General features: G+C 39.6%; 1 protein-coding gene across 3 annotated transcripts in view; it reads right to left on the bottom strand.

Moving 5' to 3' along the window:
• Window positions 1-14598, bottom strand: part of CLIC6 (chloride intracellular channel 6) — a 131872-nt gene that overhangs the window by 4747 nt on the left and 112527 nt on the right. For 2 of the 3 annotated variants that reach the window (XM_083500201.1, XM_083500200.1), the window contains 3 exons: window positions 3109-3218; window positions 1985-2110; window positions 1641-1747 (listed from right to left, as the gene is read on the bottom strand). In XM_083500201.1, coding sequence (XP_083356327.1) covers window positions 1641-1747; window positions 1985-2110; window positions 3109-3218 — 343 coding nt within the window. Of the gene's footprint in view, window positions 1-1640; window positions 1748-1984; window positions 2111-3108; window positions 3219-4271; window positions 4811-14598 lie in introns of those variants that run through there. The other variant, XM_083500202.1, reaches the window with a different exon arrangement.

Raw genomic sequence — 14598 nt, forward strand, 5'->3', positions numbered from 1 at the left:
CTTCTTTCATTCACATTAGTTAGGATACATGCAATAATGTTTTACAGGTATACATGGAGCAAACATATTTAATATGGCTATCTGCAACAAGAAGATAGGTCAGTGGAAAAAGTGTTTGCTGTAACTCTGCAATATACAGTGAAGACATGGTCTATTTCCTTGTATCTGCATATGTGCAAACAGTTGTCATTTAAACAGGCAATGAACTGCGACACAATTTTGGAAAGTTGGCATTCACAGGCAAATTATCTGCATTTGCAGAACAAATTATGTGCACGGTCATTGCACGCTCATACAAATCAGCAGTTCATTTGTTTACAAAGCCACTTTTTTGTTTTGTCTAACCATATCCCTCCTATAGTTTAAAAACTATAGAGTCCAATTCCCATCAGCCCTAGCCAGCATGGACAATGGTCAGAAATTATGGGAGCTTCGGTCCAGCATCTAGAGGGCCATAGGCCAGCCATCTCTGGTCCAGAACGCTAGAACAGTGGTTTCTACCATTCAGAATAAAGCTTGCAGTCTACAAGGCTCAATACTTACTCAACAAAGACATGTTGGAGTAAATACCACAAACTTGCTATATATTATACTACCAACATTACTATATAGGCCTGAATATAAGCCACACTCCCCCCCCCCAATTATGACCATGAAAAGTTAAAGTGAGACTTATAATTGTGACCTTACAAGAATCCTGATACCACTTCTGAAACAGACATACAGTGAACCCCCCTTTAACTCTTTAACTCCTGCTGGAGCCCTGGTAAGCACACCGGGTGGCACCATGCAACCCCCCCTCTGCTGTGTGCCCCCTGCAGAATGTCTCTTCTTGCCCAGCCAGCCCCCACGGCTGTTAGGGAGCAAGGGGGTGCCCACCCGGCATGGGGGCGGGCAGCCGGTGGCAGGTTGCAGGTGCTTGGGTGGGCCGCCACCTCCGCCACCGCCCTATGCAAACCTCCCCCCAGCTGCACTGTATAGGGCTGGCGCTTCGGGGGAGTGTTGGGGCACCTTCGGCAGCCCCCCATCATTTCCCAGTGTGCCGTGCTGGTCCTCTAGGGCCACAATTTTTTGCACAGACCATGTTGGCGCCACCAATTTTAAGGGAGCGGCTTATATTCGGGTATTTTCATTTTTTCCTCCCCCCCCCCCCCGAATTTTAAAGGTGCAGCTTATATTCGGGGAGGCAGTACGGTACTATTTATACTAAAATGATACTGGACAGCAAAAGATAGCACAAAATAGCTTACGCTATGATATATATCACTTATGAAACACTAATTATTCTAATCAATTTCTATAATAATGCCAGTGAAAGCTGCCTGTTTTTCCTCCGGAATTGTTTTGACAGTATTAGCAAAGTGCAGTACTATTGGAAAAAGGAGAGAGAAAAGAAGGTAACATCTATGAACTATAGGTGTATATAACTGATTCCCCCAATTGAGAGATCCACCAGTACCATTCTGACTGCAACAGTCACAGCATCCATCACCATTGTCAGCTCAGACATGTTTACATGCTTAGCAACAAATATAAGGCAGGAAACACCGACCTTTGACAAATGGCCAAAAATTAATGTAGGCATACAGGGAGCCAAAGGCATTTGTTCACAGTAACAATACAAAGGTTTTAATACTTACTTTCATTGGCATCTTTTCTTGTGTTTTTAATGAACGCAGAAAATTTAGCAAACACATCGTTTCCTGCAGAGTAAGATTCCAGATGATTTGGTGCAAGTTTGGGATATCTGAAGAATTTAAGACATAATAATTTAATCCTAACTCAGCGCTTCTCAACAATTTACTTAGGAGGTTCCTGATTGGGCTCATATTTCAATAAGACTCAGCTGTGACAATCATATATATTAATCATATGTTAACTACCTTAATTTTTTCCATTCCATGGTCTATATAACTTATTGATCTAAAACAACAGCCAACACATATTCCGCTTCCATTGAATACAGCATAGCCAAGTACAATACCTTGGAGGTGCTAATTTTTCTTCTAGGAATTCCTCAATTTTATTCACATCTATTTTCACATCACCGTCAAAAGTCATAAATGGAGGATTTGTTCCTGGAGCTAGCTTCTGTAAGTCTGCAGGCTTCCTAAAATGAGACAAACATTCTTTTTTAGAAGAAACCTATCCGGCTAGATAAACCTTTCTTTTTGGCATTAAAAATATTGATTTCTGAGGCTGCACTCCTATGCAGCAATAATTTCCATTGACCTAACCAGGGCTTACTTCTGAGAATATATGTATATATGTGCTCTGAATGTCATACTACTTAAAGATATGTTTTGCAGGATGGAATAATCAGATTTAGCAATCTGGAGACAACGAAGTGTGCTTAAATTCAGTTGAATTTAATATGCATATAATATTTACTGAGAACGTAAATTCCATTGCTTTAAATTGGCCTTTTCTGCTCCATTTTCTTTGACTGTATTCAGCATGAGAGTGGGGAATAATTTTTTGTCTCATGCTCTTGTTACTTTTGATCTGTAAAAAAGGGATGTAGCTAACATTGTAAGATTTTCATCAACAAATGTTGCAAGAAGAACAGGTGCTTTAGTCAAATTGAGCTGCGAATGTGAGCTACACAATTATGAGAATAAAAGTTGCTGGGATCCAAATAAAAGCTAACAGCACATTTCATTCTCAGAACTGCTTACCCTACATTCCTACCTCAGTTTGAAAGGAAATCGAAAGAAAATGTCCAAGTCAACTCCCCAATCTCCAGGACACCCACAGAATTTGGTGTCAATTTTACACATCAGTTTAGTTTTCAGTACACCACTCCGATATTTTATAATGGTTCATGTATCCAGTGCTTTTTTTTCTAAAAAAAATGTTTAGGGGTACTCTCATTTTCCAACTCATATTGAAATACTGCCCCTCAATGAGGCCAAACTTAGATTCACAAAATATTTAGGGGTATGCGTACCCCTGCATCCCCCCCCCAGAAAAAGCACTGTGTATATCCAAAGAAAAAATATAAATTAATAAATGTTTCTCAGAGTAATTAGAGATGAGTGCTCCTAATGTAAGGCTTTCAAAGACTTTCGGTTTTTATTTTAAAAATGAAAATGAAATATAACTCACCGTTTCAAATCCACAGTGGTAACATTAAATATGACACCCTTTAACCAGAGAATCATGAAGAGGCGCTGAGAAAATGGACAGTTTCCAATACTCTCCCCATCACTACCAGCCTAAAACAAATAACACTATTTTTAATTAAACAATGACATTAGTAATTGTTGCCAAAATGCAAAAGTGAAAGCCCTGCAATAAGAAAATACAATCTAACTGAAATAATTCTTCTCAAGTATTTCGGGATGGTTTCTTTCCACCTTTCCTTCAGTCATGCAGTGATGAAACCGCAGTTGCAAACCCGTTCCCCCACAAACTCTTGCATTCCTTTGCATCTAAATAGAAAGCAGAAATCCAAATATGTTTTATACTGTTTTGCATTTTTTGTACCTTAAAAGCTGCAATTGATTAACTTGAGTCCTGCATGGATATCCTTGTCAGGAAAACTTGGCAACCCCCGAAGATTTTCTTTAGAGAATTCCTCTTCCAGTTAATTGCCATTTCATATTTACTTATGTCAGAAACAAAAATGTAAAACCCCATTGCTTAGGACTTCTTGGGTGTTAGTGTCTTCTGAATTGCAACCTATTATCAATAAACACTTTTAATAATAAAGTGGCAGCCGATGTAGTATTCCTAGGGTAACAGAATAGTCTTCTCAAAAGAAAGACTACAGTGGTGCCTCGCAAGACGAAAAGAATCCGTTCTGTGATTCTCTTCGTCTAGCAGTTTTTTCGTCTTGCGAAGCAAGCCCATTGACAGATTAGCGGATTAGCGCTTATTAGCGGCTTTTAGCGGCTTATCGGATCAGCTGATAAGCGGCTTAGTGGCTTAGAAAAAGGGGGGAAGGGGGAAAAACCTGCAGGAACTCGCAAGACATTTTCGTCTTGCGAAGCAAGCCCATAGGAGATTCGTTTTGCGAAGCACCTCCAAAACGGAAAACTCTTTCGTCTAGCGAGTTTTCCGTCTTGTGAGGCATTCGTCTTGTAGGGCACCACTGTATTCAGATTTTAAAACTTTACAATGAAATTTAATGGATTAAAGAACGTCACAGTCAAGATCCTGTTTCCATTAAATATAAAGGTTTAAAGCTTGGCTTGCTCTAACAATTTGTTTCCCCAAAAAGTTAAATCATTACTGCCAAAGTGCTAGCTTGATTTTTCTCTAGCCACCTTGGAGACTGTAAATTTTAGAGAGTCGCAATCATCAGACTCTACTTTCCAGGCCAGATACACAGATGAAGAATGTGTTAGCATGAGAACTGCAGAAACAAAGCAGTCAATGGATTCATTAATTCATTTCTAAATTGAAAAGACAAATAATGTACAGTCTAGTTACTGATACTGACTCAGCATCACTTGCCAATAAGGTATCCTGTCTTAAGTAAGAGATGCTTGGATGCATTCTGCAGTGCTGTAGCATGGACTTCAAAAATGTACCCAAGCCTGCCTCACCCTTGCACAGCATAGAATTTCAGTCTTTCTTGGAAAGCATTTAATTTCCACAGCAAAGTTTCTCCATTTTGATTTCTTGATTTAATACAACACAACATATAAGTGATTTATATTTGTGTCTCAACAGAAAGGGATCTAAATGAAATAGGCAGGTTGGGTCAAACAAGTTTTGGACTTTTAAATGAACCATTATGCTATTTCAACTTTCAAATGCATTTGAATGTAATGTCTGCACTACAATTTATGAATTGAACTGTGATTAATCAAATCATGCATTTTTATTAATCAAACACTCAAAGTTTATTAAATGAGAAATGAAAATCCTCAAGGTTTCTTGAATCAGAAAAGAAAATATCAATATGTGCATAAACAGTTTCATTCACTTTCCTTTTGAGCACTCATGTCAGGAGTAGGGAACACAATTTCCTTCCTGTCAAATCACTTGATGCCACAATGACATCGGTGATTTGCCAGAACTTTAAAAAGTCCTCCACAGGGCCTTGCAAAAATCCTACTACACTGCTGATCACAGGCTAGAAGTCACCACCTGTCAGGTGATGAACAACGACTTCAAGCCAGGTTTCGTTAGTGATCAGCTGTGCAGTTGAGCTCTCCATAGGAGCTCAGCCACATAGCCAATCGCTGCAAAAAGGAGGCTTGAAGTCTTTACACAGGAAACTCTGCTGTGCAGCTGTTCTAGCCACATCTGACATCACATCTGACATGGGTATGGTCTGGGGGAAACAGCCTTCTGGGACAAATTGGGCCTGCCCAAATATGCTCACAGACTGGAGGTTCCCCCACCACATGCTGTATGCTCTCCCCATGATTCCATGACTGGCTATGCACATAGTTGGTACATTGCCCCATAGAGGTGGAATTCAGAGCATGGAAATTGGTACAGGGTGTACTGTGTGCGGGTAAACAAGAGAACCAGCATGTGAAGTCAATTGTTTATCCTTCCTCTGAGCCACTAATTACTATCTGCTTCTGAATCCTACTGTGACCGTGCAGTCCCATCAAATTACCATGTGTGGAACTAGTCATATACAGCCCCCTTTGGTACGTGGGTGTCTCATTCAAGACTCATCAGTGCAGCATCTATGGGTATAATTATGGAATAGAGGTAGGCAAATGGTTCCAGGAAAATAACCATTATTAAATTGCATCCTGCAACTATTTTTATTTATTTCATTAGGGTGCCACTAGCAGCTACATGAATTCACTTCTGTAATGAGTTTAAGTGGATCATTGATAGGTCTTTTATAAAAGTGTGTTATTAAAAAGCAACCCAGCCAAAGTAAAGCACATCCAATCTAACCAGTTTCAATGGAAGAATTAAATGCAAAATCAATTCCCCCCCCCCAAGTAAACTGGATTTAAATCTGATAGACTCATGTGTATTGTGCACAAAAGTTTTCTGTGTCGTAAAACAGAACTTCAGTCTTTGCCGTTCTTGAAAATAGTGTCTTCACTGAGTGAGGCAAACCCAGCTAACACCTGGATTTTATAAAAGTGTGCCACCTAGTGGTGCTGTAATATCTAGAATGTGCTGTGTAGTATAACTTTTACAAGCACCTTTCACTGTGGAGAGAAACATAATGCATCCTGTGTAAAAGTATCAGGGTTATGTCTGGAACTCATATCTTAGACTTAACATTGATGTTAGTTAATATTGTTTATTTTGTTATTCATAATGTTCTTTTCTATTGAGGATTTATTTGGTCGTCAAGTTAACAACCTTAAGTACTTTTTAATGTAAAGGTGGTATACAAATGAAATAAATAACCTGCACTCTATCTATCTATCTATCTATCATCTATCTATCATCTATCTATCATCTATCTGTCTGTCTGTCTGTCTGTCTGTCTGTCTGCTCGACCACTCCACAGGTTTTTATTTAAACTTAAATAAACCAGAACTTTTTACCTTATTAATAGGCCCTTGAATGGCACAGTTTGAGAACTGTGGCAAAAGAGCAGCAGGGGAGAGAAACTCCTCTGCCTTTTCTTGAACTGCATAAGCCACATGCCCCTAATATAACCTGTATCTGCCCCTTCCGCTTGTGAGGTAAAAATCCCCCTCAGCCCTCCATGGCTCAATTAACCTTAATCACTAGCTAAATATACACACCCAATGGAAAACAGAGGTATATTTCTCCTACAAACCTCACAGCATTTTTTTCAGAATTAGTTTCATCTGTATTTTTATCTTTTCAGACGTAAAAAAAAATAAAAAAATAGAAACAGTCAAAAGCCTGATACGGAATGGTGTGTTGTTTGATGTAGCTGGCACTTTTGGCTACTTTGCATATTCCTTTACAGGTCACTGGATTAAAGGGGTGATATTCTTAGCCTACACAGATCAAAACTGAATTGTTCTTCCTTGTAAATTCTGCTGAAAGATCCAGTTCCTTCTGCACTTCCCCCCTTAAACTGAGTAGAACAAGGTCAGAAGTACACAAGCAACAAATCAAATTCTATTTGCTATTTATCCTTTTGCAAGAATTATGGTTTCAAGGTGCCAATGCTATTTCTAATCCGTATTTAATAACATGGCAGGAGACCAGCTGAACACTGTACATCAATAAGCAGGGGGGAGAACTTTATAGCCTTGTTAAATTCTTAAGGGGAATTATTTTAACAAAAGAGCATTATATTCTGGAACACATTATAGGGCTGGGAAAAACAGATTAACTGGTACTTTAATTACACATCCTGTTTTATAGTTTAACATATGATACTTCACATTTCGTATATTTCTCACTCCTCTAAATGGAAGACACATTTAAAATAAAAAATCTATAACGTACCATGAACAAATACTTTTAAAAACATGAGAGGGCATTGGGAAAGCTTGGCAGGGATTAGATAGAGAAGGAAGAAATCTAGCAGTGATAATCCTAATTCCTGTTTTGGGGCCAAATGGTGAAGTTAAAACATGAAAAGAATTGTTCTCTCCTTTGTGGGCAGGATTTGTTTATTTTTAAGTTAAAGATGGAAAATACCCTGGGTGCATTTTGTGAATAAAGGACTTGAATAAGTGGGGGGTAACCACTTTTCACCATGAGAAACTTAAAACCTTGGTAAAAGTTTGGAAAGTGGAACCAATGAGAACAGCAGTAGAGTAGTGCACAGAATAACATTGCTTAACACCACTGCTGTTAGTGGGGCTGAAAATGAGCAGTGGTGAAGACATGTCAGGAGAGCAGAAGGACTTGTCTTATGTGAAATTCAAATCTTCCTCAGATTTCCCCCCAGAACCTATTCCAAGCATCACTCAATCTAATGGCAAACTAGGTGGAGAGTGTTGACAAAAATGGAACCAAAAAATGGGGATACTGAGAAACCAAAATGTTCTAGAATGCTCTGGGAAACTCCAGGGTTTGTAGAAGTACCCCCAACAAACTTCCACAAAATATTAAAAGCTCTAAGGGGAACCCAAAAACAACCAAATGAGGACTGGAGATTTTCCACAACTGTGGAATGTTGCATGTCGATTTGTAAAAGAAAAATGCATAGCCAGGCTGGGAATGGCCTGCTGGAGGGCATGGCTTGTTGGCTTGAACTTGGAACAGCAACACTTCAAGGAAATTAGAATGCCATGCAACATTTTTGCAATATCTGCAATATTATACAAGCAAAAGTGGTGGACTCAATGGAGAGCCAAACATACTGCCCTGCTTTTCCCACTCCATTCTGCCATGGCATCCAATTAACCCTGAACTCAACTACAGCACCCCTACATAAGCATATAAATTACACAGCACTTGGCATGAGCGTCTCTCTCTCTCTCCTCTTCTTCTTCTTCGGCCTCATGCACTTAGCACAGTGGTGTCAACTGTGCTCTTGAAAATTGTGATGAAATGGTCATGGTGAAAAGAGTGAGCACTTTGCATAAAGATCCAGGCCAAGCACAAATATAGCAGACTGCCAACACCTCTCTTCTCAGAACCATTACAGGTACCCCACCACACAGCATTGGTGTCAGAACCCAGCATACTTGGTCTTTTCCTGGTATTCATGAGCCCCAGCAGGGTCCACCAGGGTTGGAAGGTGGTTTGCTCTCCTTCATTAGAAGTTTTAAGGCAGAGGTTGGGTGGCCATCTGTCATGGATGCTTTAGCTGAGATTCCTGCATTGCGGGGTTTGGACTAAAAGACCCTAGGGTTGCTTCTAACACTATAATTATATGATTCAATGGATGTCCCCAAAACAACCTAATGACACTTCACACAGGTTTTTTTTTATCATTGCCTGATCATTATCCTATGAAAAAATGATTACAATCCTAATCCACTAACATTGGCCGGTGTAGTAATTAAATAGTAAATATAGTAAATGGCAAAACTCAATGCATTTCTGGGGCATTTTATGCCACATGTGATTTTTTTTTTCTTTCCAGAAGGAAAACAGTAACTACTAACTGGCTGAAATTTGCAGGCATGGTACAAGCAACATTTATCAGATTATTACCCTCTGTCAGTATTTTCATAGAGGAAATCTCTTCTTCATTGTTACTGAATATAGTCTAGAGGTGGGTCCTCACATTCATAAGAGTCTTCCTGCCTATGTTCTTGGCTGTTTCTTGGGTGTCAAGTCACAGCAGAAGGCAGCCTCTTGTACAACAGCACTAATGTCTTGTGTAGCACCTGTCGTAGGGCGGGACCCAAGCTCTGTTGGAAAGATACAACTGTGACTTTGAATTGGGAGTTGCAATTATTATTCCCAGGACCACCACATAAGAAAAACAAGCTACAGTAACTAGCAGCTAAAATGATCATTTGGTAATCTATTGGCACATAATCTCTTCACTCTTTAATCAGTACAGAAACAAACATTAGCAAATGGAAATGTATACAGTACTTTATCGCATCATGGGATTTTATTATCAGCACTAAAATCAGATAACCTTCACATGCTTCACACAACTCAAAATAACTTGGTTCTAAGAACAAGAGCTGTGTGATTCCCTCAGATCACCAGACATTAGTGACTGGAATAGGGCTGCATGGTTCTATATTGATGGCCTATTGCTCTCAACCTTCCCCCCACCCCACCCTGCCCCATATCTCTCTGGCCACTCCCTACTGTGGAGCTGGTAGCCCCTCTCCCCTGGGATCAATAGTGGAAGTTCAGTTCCAGTGACCTGGAAAAAAAGACATAGGCAAAAAGAAGAGTGGAAGGAATGCTGTGGTGGAAGAAGTGGTAGTGTGTGGCATCATGAAGGCAACCAAGGGAGCTGAAAGGACAGAGCAGATTTTGAAGATGTGCAGAAGGCTGCAAGGAGAAGGAGATGAAGGAGGTACTGTAGGCATATTACATGAGCAGAAGTCTTTCCACTCAAACAGTTGCAGCACTGGACACCAACCAACCAACCAACCAACCAAATAAATCAAGCAAACAAACAAGCAAGCTATAGGAACCAGCCACAGGGGCTTAATAACACAGTCATTTGAAGAGTTATGAAAGGAATTCATAATTCCAGCTTTTCCTAAGCTGCATTATAGAACCATATGTTTTCTGCCTTCTCTATTTAAAAAGCTGCTAAAAAGATGAGTTCAGTAATAAAAAAGCTTTTTTGATGTTTTTCACACAAAAAAATTATTGCATTCCAAGTTCTAAATATAATACTTTTGAGTAATTTAAGAAATTATGGTGGTCAACATAATTTTTCCAAGATCCAAAGTAAATTCATAGTAATCTGGATACATCGAATGTGTCTGTATACCAAGTGAGACCATTTGTCCCTCCATTTCAGTATCAGCTACACTGACTGGTTGTAGCTCTCCAGGGTTTTGGACTCAGGGCTTTCCCAGCTCTACCTGAAGATGCTATGGACTGAACCTAGATCATTTTTCTTGTCGGACAAGTGCTCCACTATGACCCTTCCACAAACAGATGAGTTTTCTTTACATTTTATTCAACTTCCATTTAAAATAACAAGGGATGCAATCCCAGTTCTACTTATCTGGGAGAAAGCATCTGAGTAGATATCATTAGGGCTGCAGTGCAAGTCACTGATGGTGACCGTGTATGGACCCTTCCTTAATACCGGTAAATGACAAGCAGGGGTCATTAGTGTAGTGCCAGCAGAAGCAATGCTGCATATGAAGCCTCTGGCTGACCTCCCCCCCCCCCACTCACTGCCCCCTTTGTTCATGTGATGGTGAATGTGATTACCCTTTTCTTCCTCGAAAAGTACATAGAGCTGAAAGCAGGAAGTTGAATCAGGGACACTCTTTCCCGCTTCATCATTCAGCTCTTTGTGCTTTTAAAAACTCAGATTCATTCTACTGGATCTGTTAACCAGTTCACTTGGAAAAGGGGTGTTTCTGTACACATGCTTTCTTTCTCTCAGGTTGGGGCTGATTCAGGGGAGGGGGATGCCCACAACACTCATTCAAAAATTAAAAAGATGCCCAATGACCTAGAAAGATTGGTGTTTCCATCAATAAAGCAAGCAGGAGAAGAGTGCTTGCAAATTAAATTAAATCCCATAGATATAAAGCACTAGAGAATAAAATGCCAATAGAGTATGCCACTTGAAACATTTTATTGTAGTTCAGTTCTGGTTAAAGGAGTTATTTATGAGTTCCTGCCATTTCCCCACAAACAGAGGCTGCAAGCAACCTTCTTCCCAAACCGACAAAGTATACAGTACATCTCATTCCCTATGGCTTAAAATCAACTGCACTCTCTTGCCACAGTCTCACAGTGGAGAAGATGGGTTTCCCCTGCTCTCAGAGCATTAGAAAATATTCTGCTGCTCCCATAGTAGTGTCCTGGTTTTGCATTTTAAAAAAAATCCATTTACCTTAAGCAAACCTCAGAGGATCTGCTTTGCTATGGATAAGCATGCAAGCTTATCTGAACTTCCCTGAACTTCTTTAGTAGCAAAGGGACTTTCTCATTTCACTTAAGGAAACACTTGCTTAATAAGACAAAGACCAAGTGTATCGACTTTTTAAAAAACTTATATGGAATGTTAGTGCTGTAACAGATGAAAATGAAAAACAAAAGTTTGATAGAGCTATTTTCCACCAGAGAGGAGGAAAACCAGAGAAATTATATTTGTGGACAGGGAAAGAGGTTTAAAAAGGCTGTGGGCACACTAGACGATGACTTGGTGGTGTAGCTCAGTTGGCAAAGCATGAGACTTAATCTTAGGATTGTGGGTTCAAGCTCCATGTTGGGCAAAAAGATTCCTGCACTGCATATAGTTGGACTAGATGAACCTCATGAATTCTATGATTAATTAACTTAGGCTGAAAAATCATGAGTTTCTATTGTTAGCACTGTAATACATTGAAATAATGGCTCAGTCCCAATAGGAAATTTTACTATATTGGCCCCTAATCTCCATAATTAGAATTGCTTACAATTTCTCATATTGATCTGTTAGAATCAGATCAAGTATTTGGAATATAGTGCATAATCCTGTTTAGAACATTCTCCTGAGAAAAGGAAAAGCCTCCCTCCCTCTGGCCTTGAGGGCCTAACCTTGCATTATCTTTTCACCTGAGCCATACTTTTATCTCATTTGGGTTTGACCATTCTTCTAAAGCAAAGTATTTGGTCATCTACATTTATATGCTGTTTGCTAATAAAGTTCGAGGTCAATTTACATGAAAGTTTGGACTGGACATGTGTTTTAACTGAACTGGATAGATACATAGATGAAGAGGCCAGAACAACAATCTCACTAGAGCAATTGTGGAGGCAAAGGACTTCACTGGTTTAAAAACTTATTTGGATAGCTGTATAAAGGACAGGATATTGGGTTATCTTCTTCTTTGGGAGATACCCATACCTTAAAAAATTAAATCAGGCAGAGTGAAATTGGCCCATTTTTTTTTAATGTTGTGGCTGGATTTTTCTTGCACTCTTATTATTTTCTCAGAAATATTTCTTCTGAACACGGTTGCATAAAAAGTATTGCTAACCAAAAACCCGAACATCAGGTGCAAATAACCAAAGCCAAAATAGACCAAAGAATCCTGAGGAGCAGTAGCAGTGCTTAGCAGGCGCCCATGATTTTAGGCAAGTTACTCCTCTCATAGATCAACAAATATTCATAATAAAGTACAAACTCTGAGTGACCCTGTATATATTTTCCTATTAACTGCAGTCTCCTTTAATGACACGAGTGTGCATATTTACAAGATTCCCTGCAGAAGCATATATCTGCCAGTTTATTTTAACCTTTCATAAGCAGTTTATCCATATTTTCAGGGATGCAGAATGTGGAACAGGGGTGGCGAACATCAGGCCCAGCAGCCAAATTGCAAGTCTCCAAACCTGTATTTCTGGACTTCAGTTCTCAGGCTGCATATGCCCTCTCCCCAGGCTACATCCTTCCCCAGCCTTTCTCCACAGCTTCTGCAAGTGCTGCAGCTGGAGGGAATCCTTGGACTGTGATAATGCCTTTTGCTGGCCTGGAGGGAAGTGTGTATAGAAACATCTGACTTGTGTGTCACTGGAATGCCACTTACTATACAAAAGTAGATGCAGCTATTGTTCCACCCACTTTTGCCCCAGAGCGCCATCCACTTTTGCTTCTGGACCTCACCCATCACTGGCATCCAGCCCTCATAGGTTTTCCCACAAAGGAATGTGGCCTTTGAGCTGGAAAAGGTTCCCTTTGTAGTCCTGAACCTCCTTTTTTATGCCTATCTTTTTCCAGATCTGGGATGACAGTAAGCACCACCACAGGGCTGCCAAGACATTGTGCCGCCTGAAATGTGGAACAAATAGCACCCCAGGTGCTATTCCATGTACAGTAGCCAAACAGACTGACAGTTGAATCTTATGGCCACACTGGTAATAAGACAGCCCCATCCACTGCATCTGAGGTCTGAGGCAGGATGCTACTATTCAACTTCCAACAAATAATAAAATCTTGCAGCTGCTCCCTCCCTGCATCTTATACCTGAGTTGGCCCTGCACCACCCATTTGAATTTCCCTTAAAGTCCTAATGATAGGTTATATACATAAGGAGGGAAATTGGGGGTGGGTGGGTAATATTGAGCAGAGAAGCAGTGGATGAGGAAAAGGTTAGGCACACTTATCCCCACAGTTTCACTGCTTTAATTTCTCTGCTCTAGCCATTTATTTGTTTTATTGCCCCTTGAATATGGGTTTAATGTACAGTGCTACCCCATATGTCACATAGGAGGAAGAAAAATAAACAGACAAATCTTACAAATTGTAAATTACAAATTATATTGTAAATCCCTATCCCTACCCCTCATTATTGCGCTAAATTAATGTACAGTCCCTGGGTTTTATTTTAGTGTTTATTAATGTTTTGGTTTTGCTATATTCAATTTTGTTGTTTTAATTAGATATATTGTAAACAATATATGGGATCTTAATTGATGAAAGGTGGTTTTAAAATGAAATAAATAGTTTACACAATCATAACCAGAGATCTGCATGCTTTTTCAGTCACTTGAATGCTTTGTATGGCTTTAAGATGTAACATGGCAAGCTCTAAACTTGACTTGTTTTGTTTGCAACTTCTGTACTGTCCATACCAGGATAACTAAATTTTCAAGTTGTCATGCATGTACAGGCCCCAGAACTTGGGGGGATTTGTGGGTAAATAAATGAATGCAATGTGTGATTTTTCAGTTGTCTGTAGTGGATCTTATTACTCATGATCTGATTTGCCCTTACATATGTCATACATACATATATATGTCTCAACAGCTTCTGAAAGTATACCCCATTGTACTTCAAAAAAGATGCACTTGTCCTAATTTTAGAAAATGCAAGGGATTTAGATACTGTACTACAACTACAGTATCAGCAAAAGCCATAAAGTTCAGTACACAAATGGTAAACCCCAAACCTGAATGCCTTTTCACTTAAAAAACCCCCAACACATTCAGAGTGAGGTGAGGAAAGTTCAAAGTATGTGTAATGTATCTTATTACTGTACTCTTCTACTTCTTGCTAGCAGTGTGATACATATCATTTTTCAATTCTACAGTTTGTAAGGAAAGCATTACTTTTCTGAGCATGATGCAGCTTCATAGAAT

Source organism: Podarcis liolepis (genome assembly GCF_965112155.1).
Source record: "Podarcis liolepis genome assembly, chromosome: 4".
Taxonomy (NCBI): domain Eukaryota; kingdom Metazoa; phylum Chordata; class Lepidosauria; order Squamata; family Lacertidae; genus Podarcis; species Podarcis liolepis.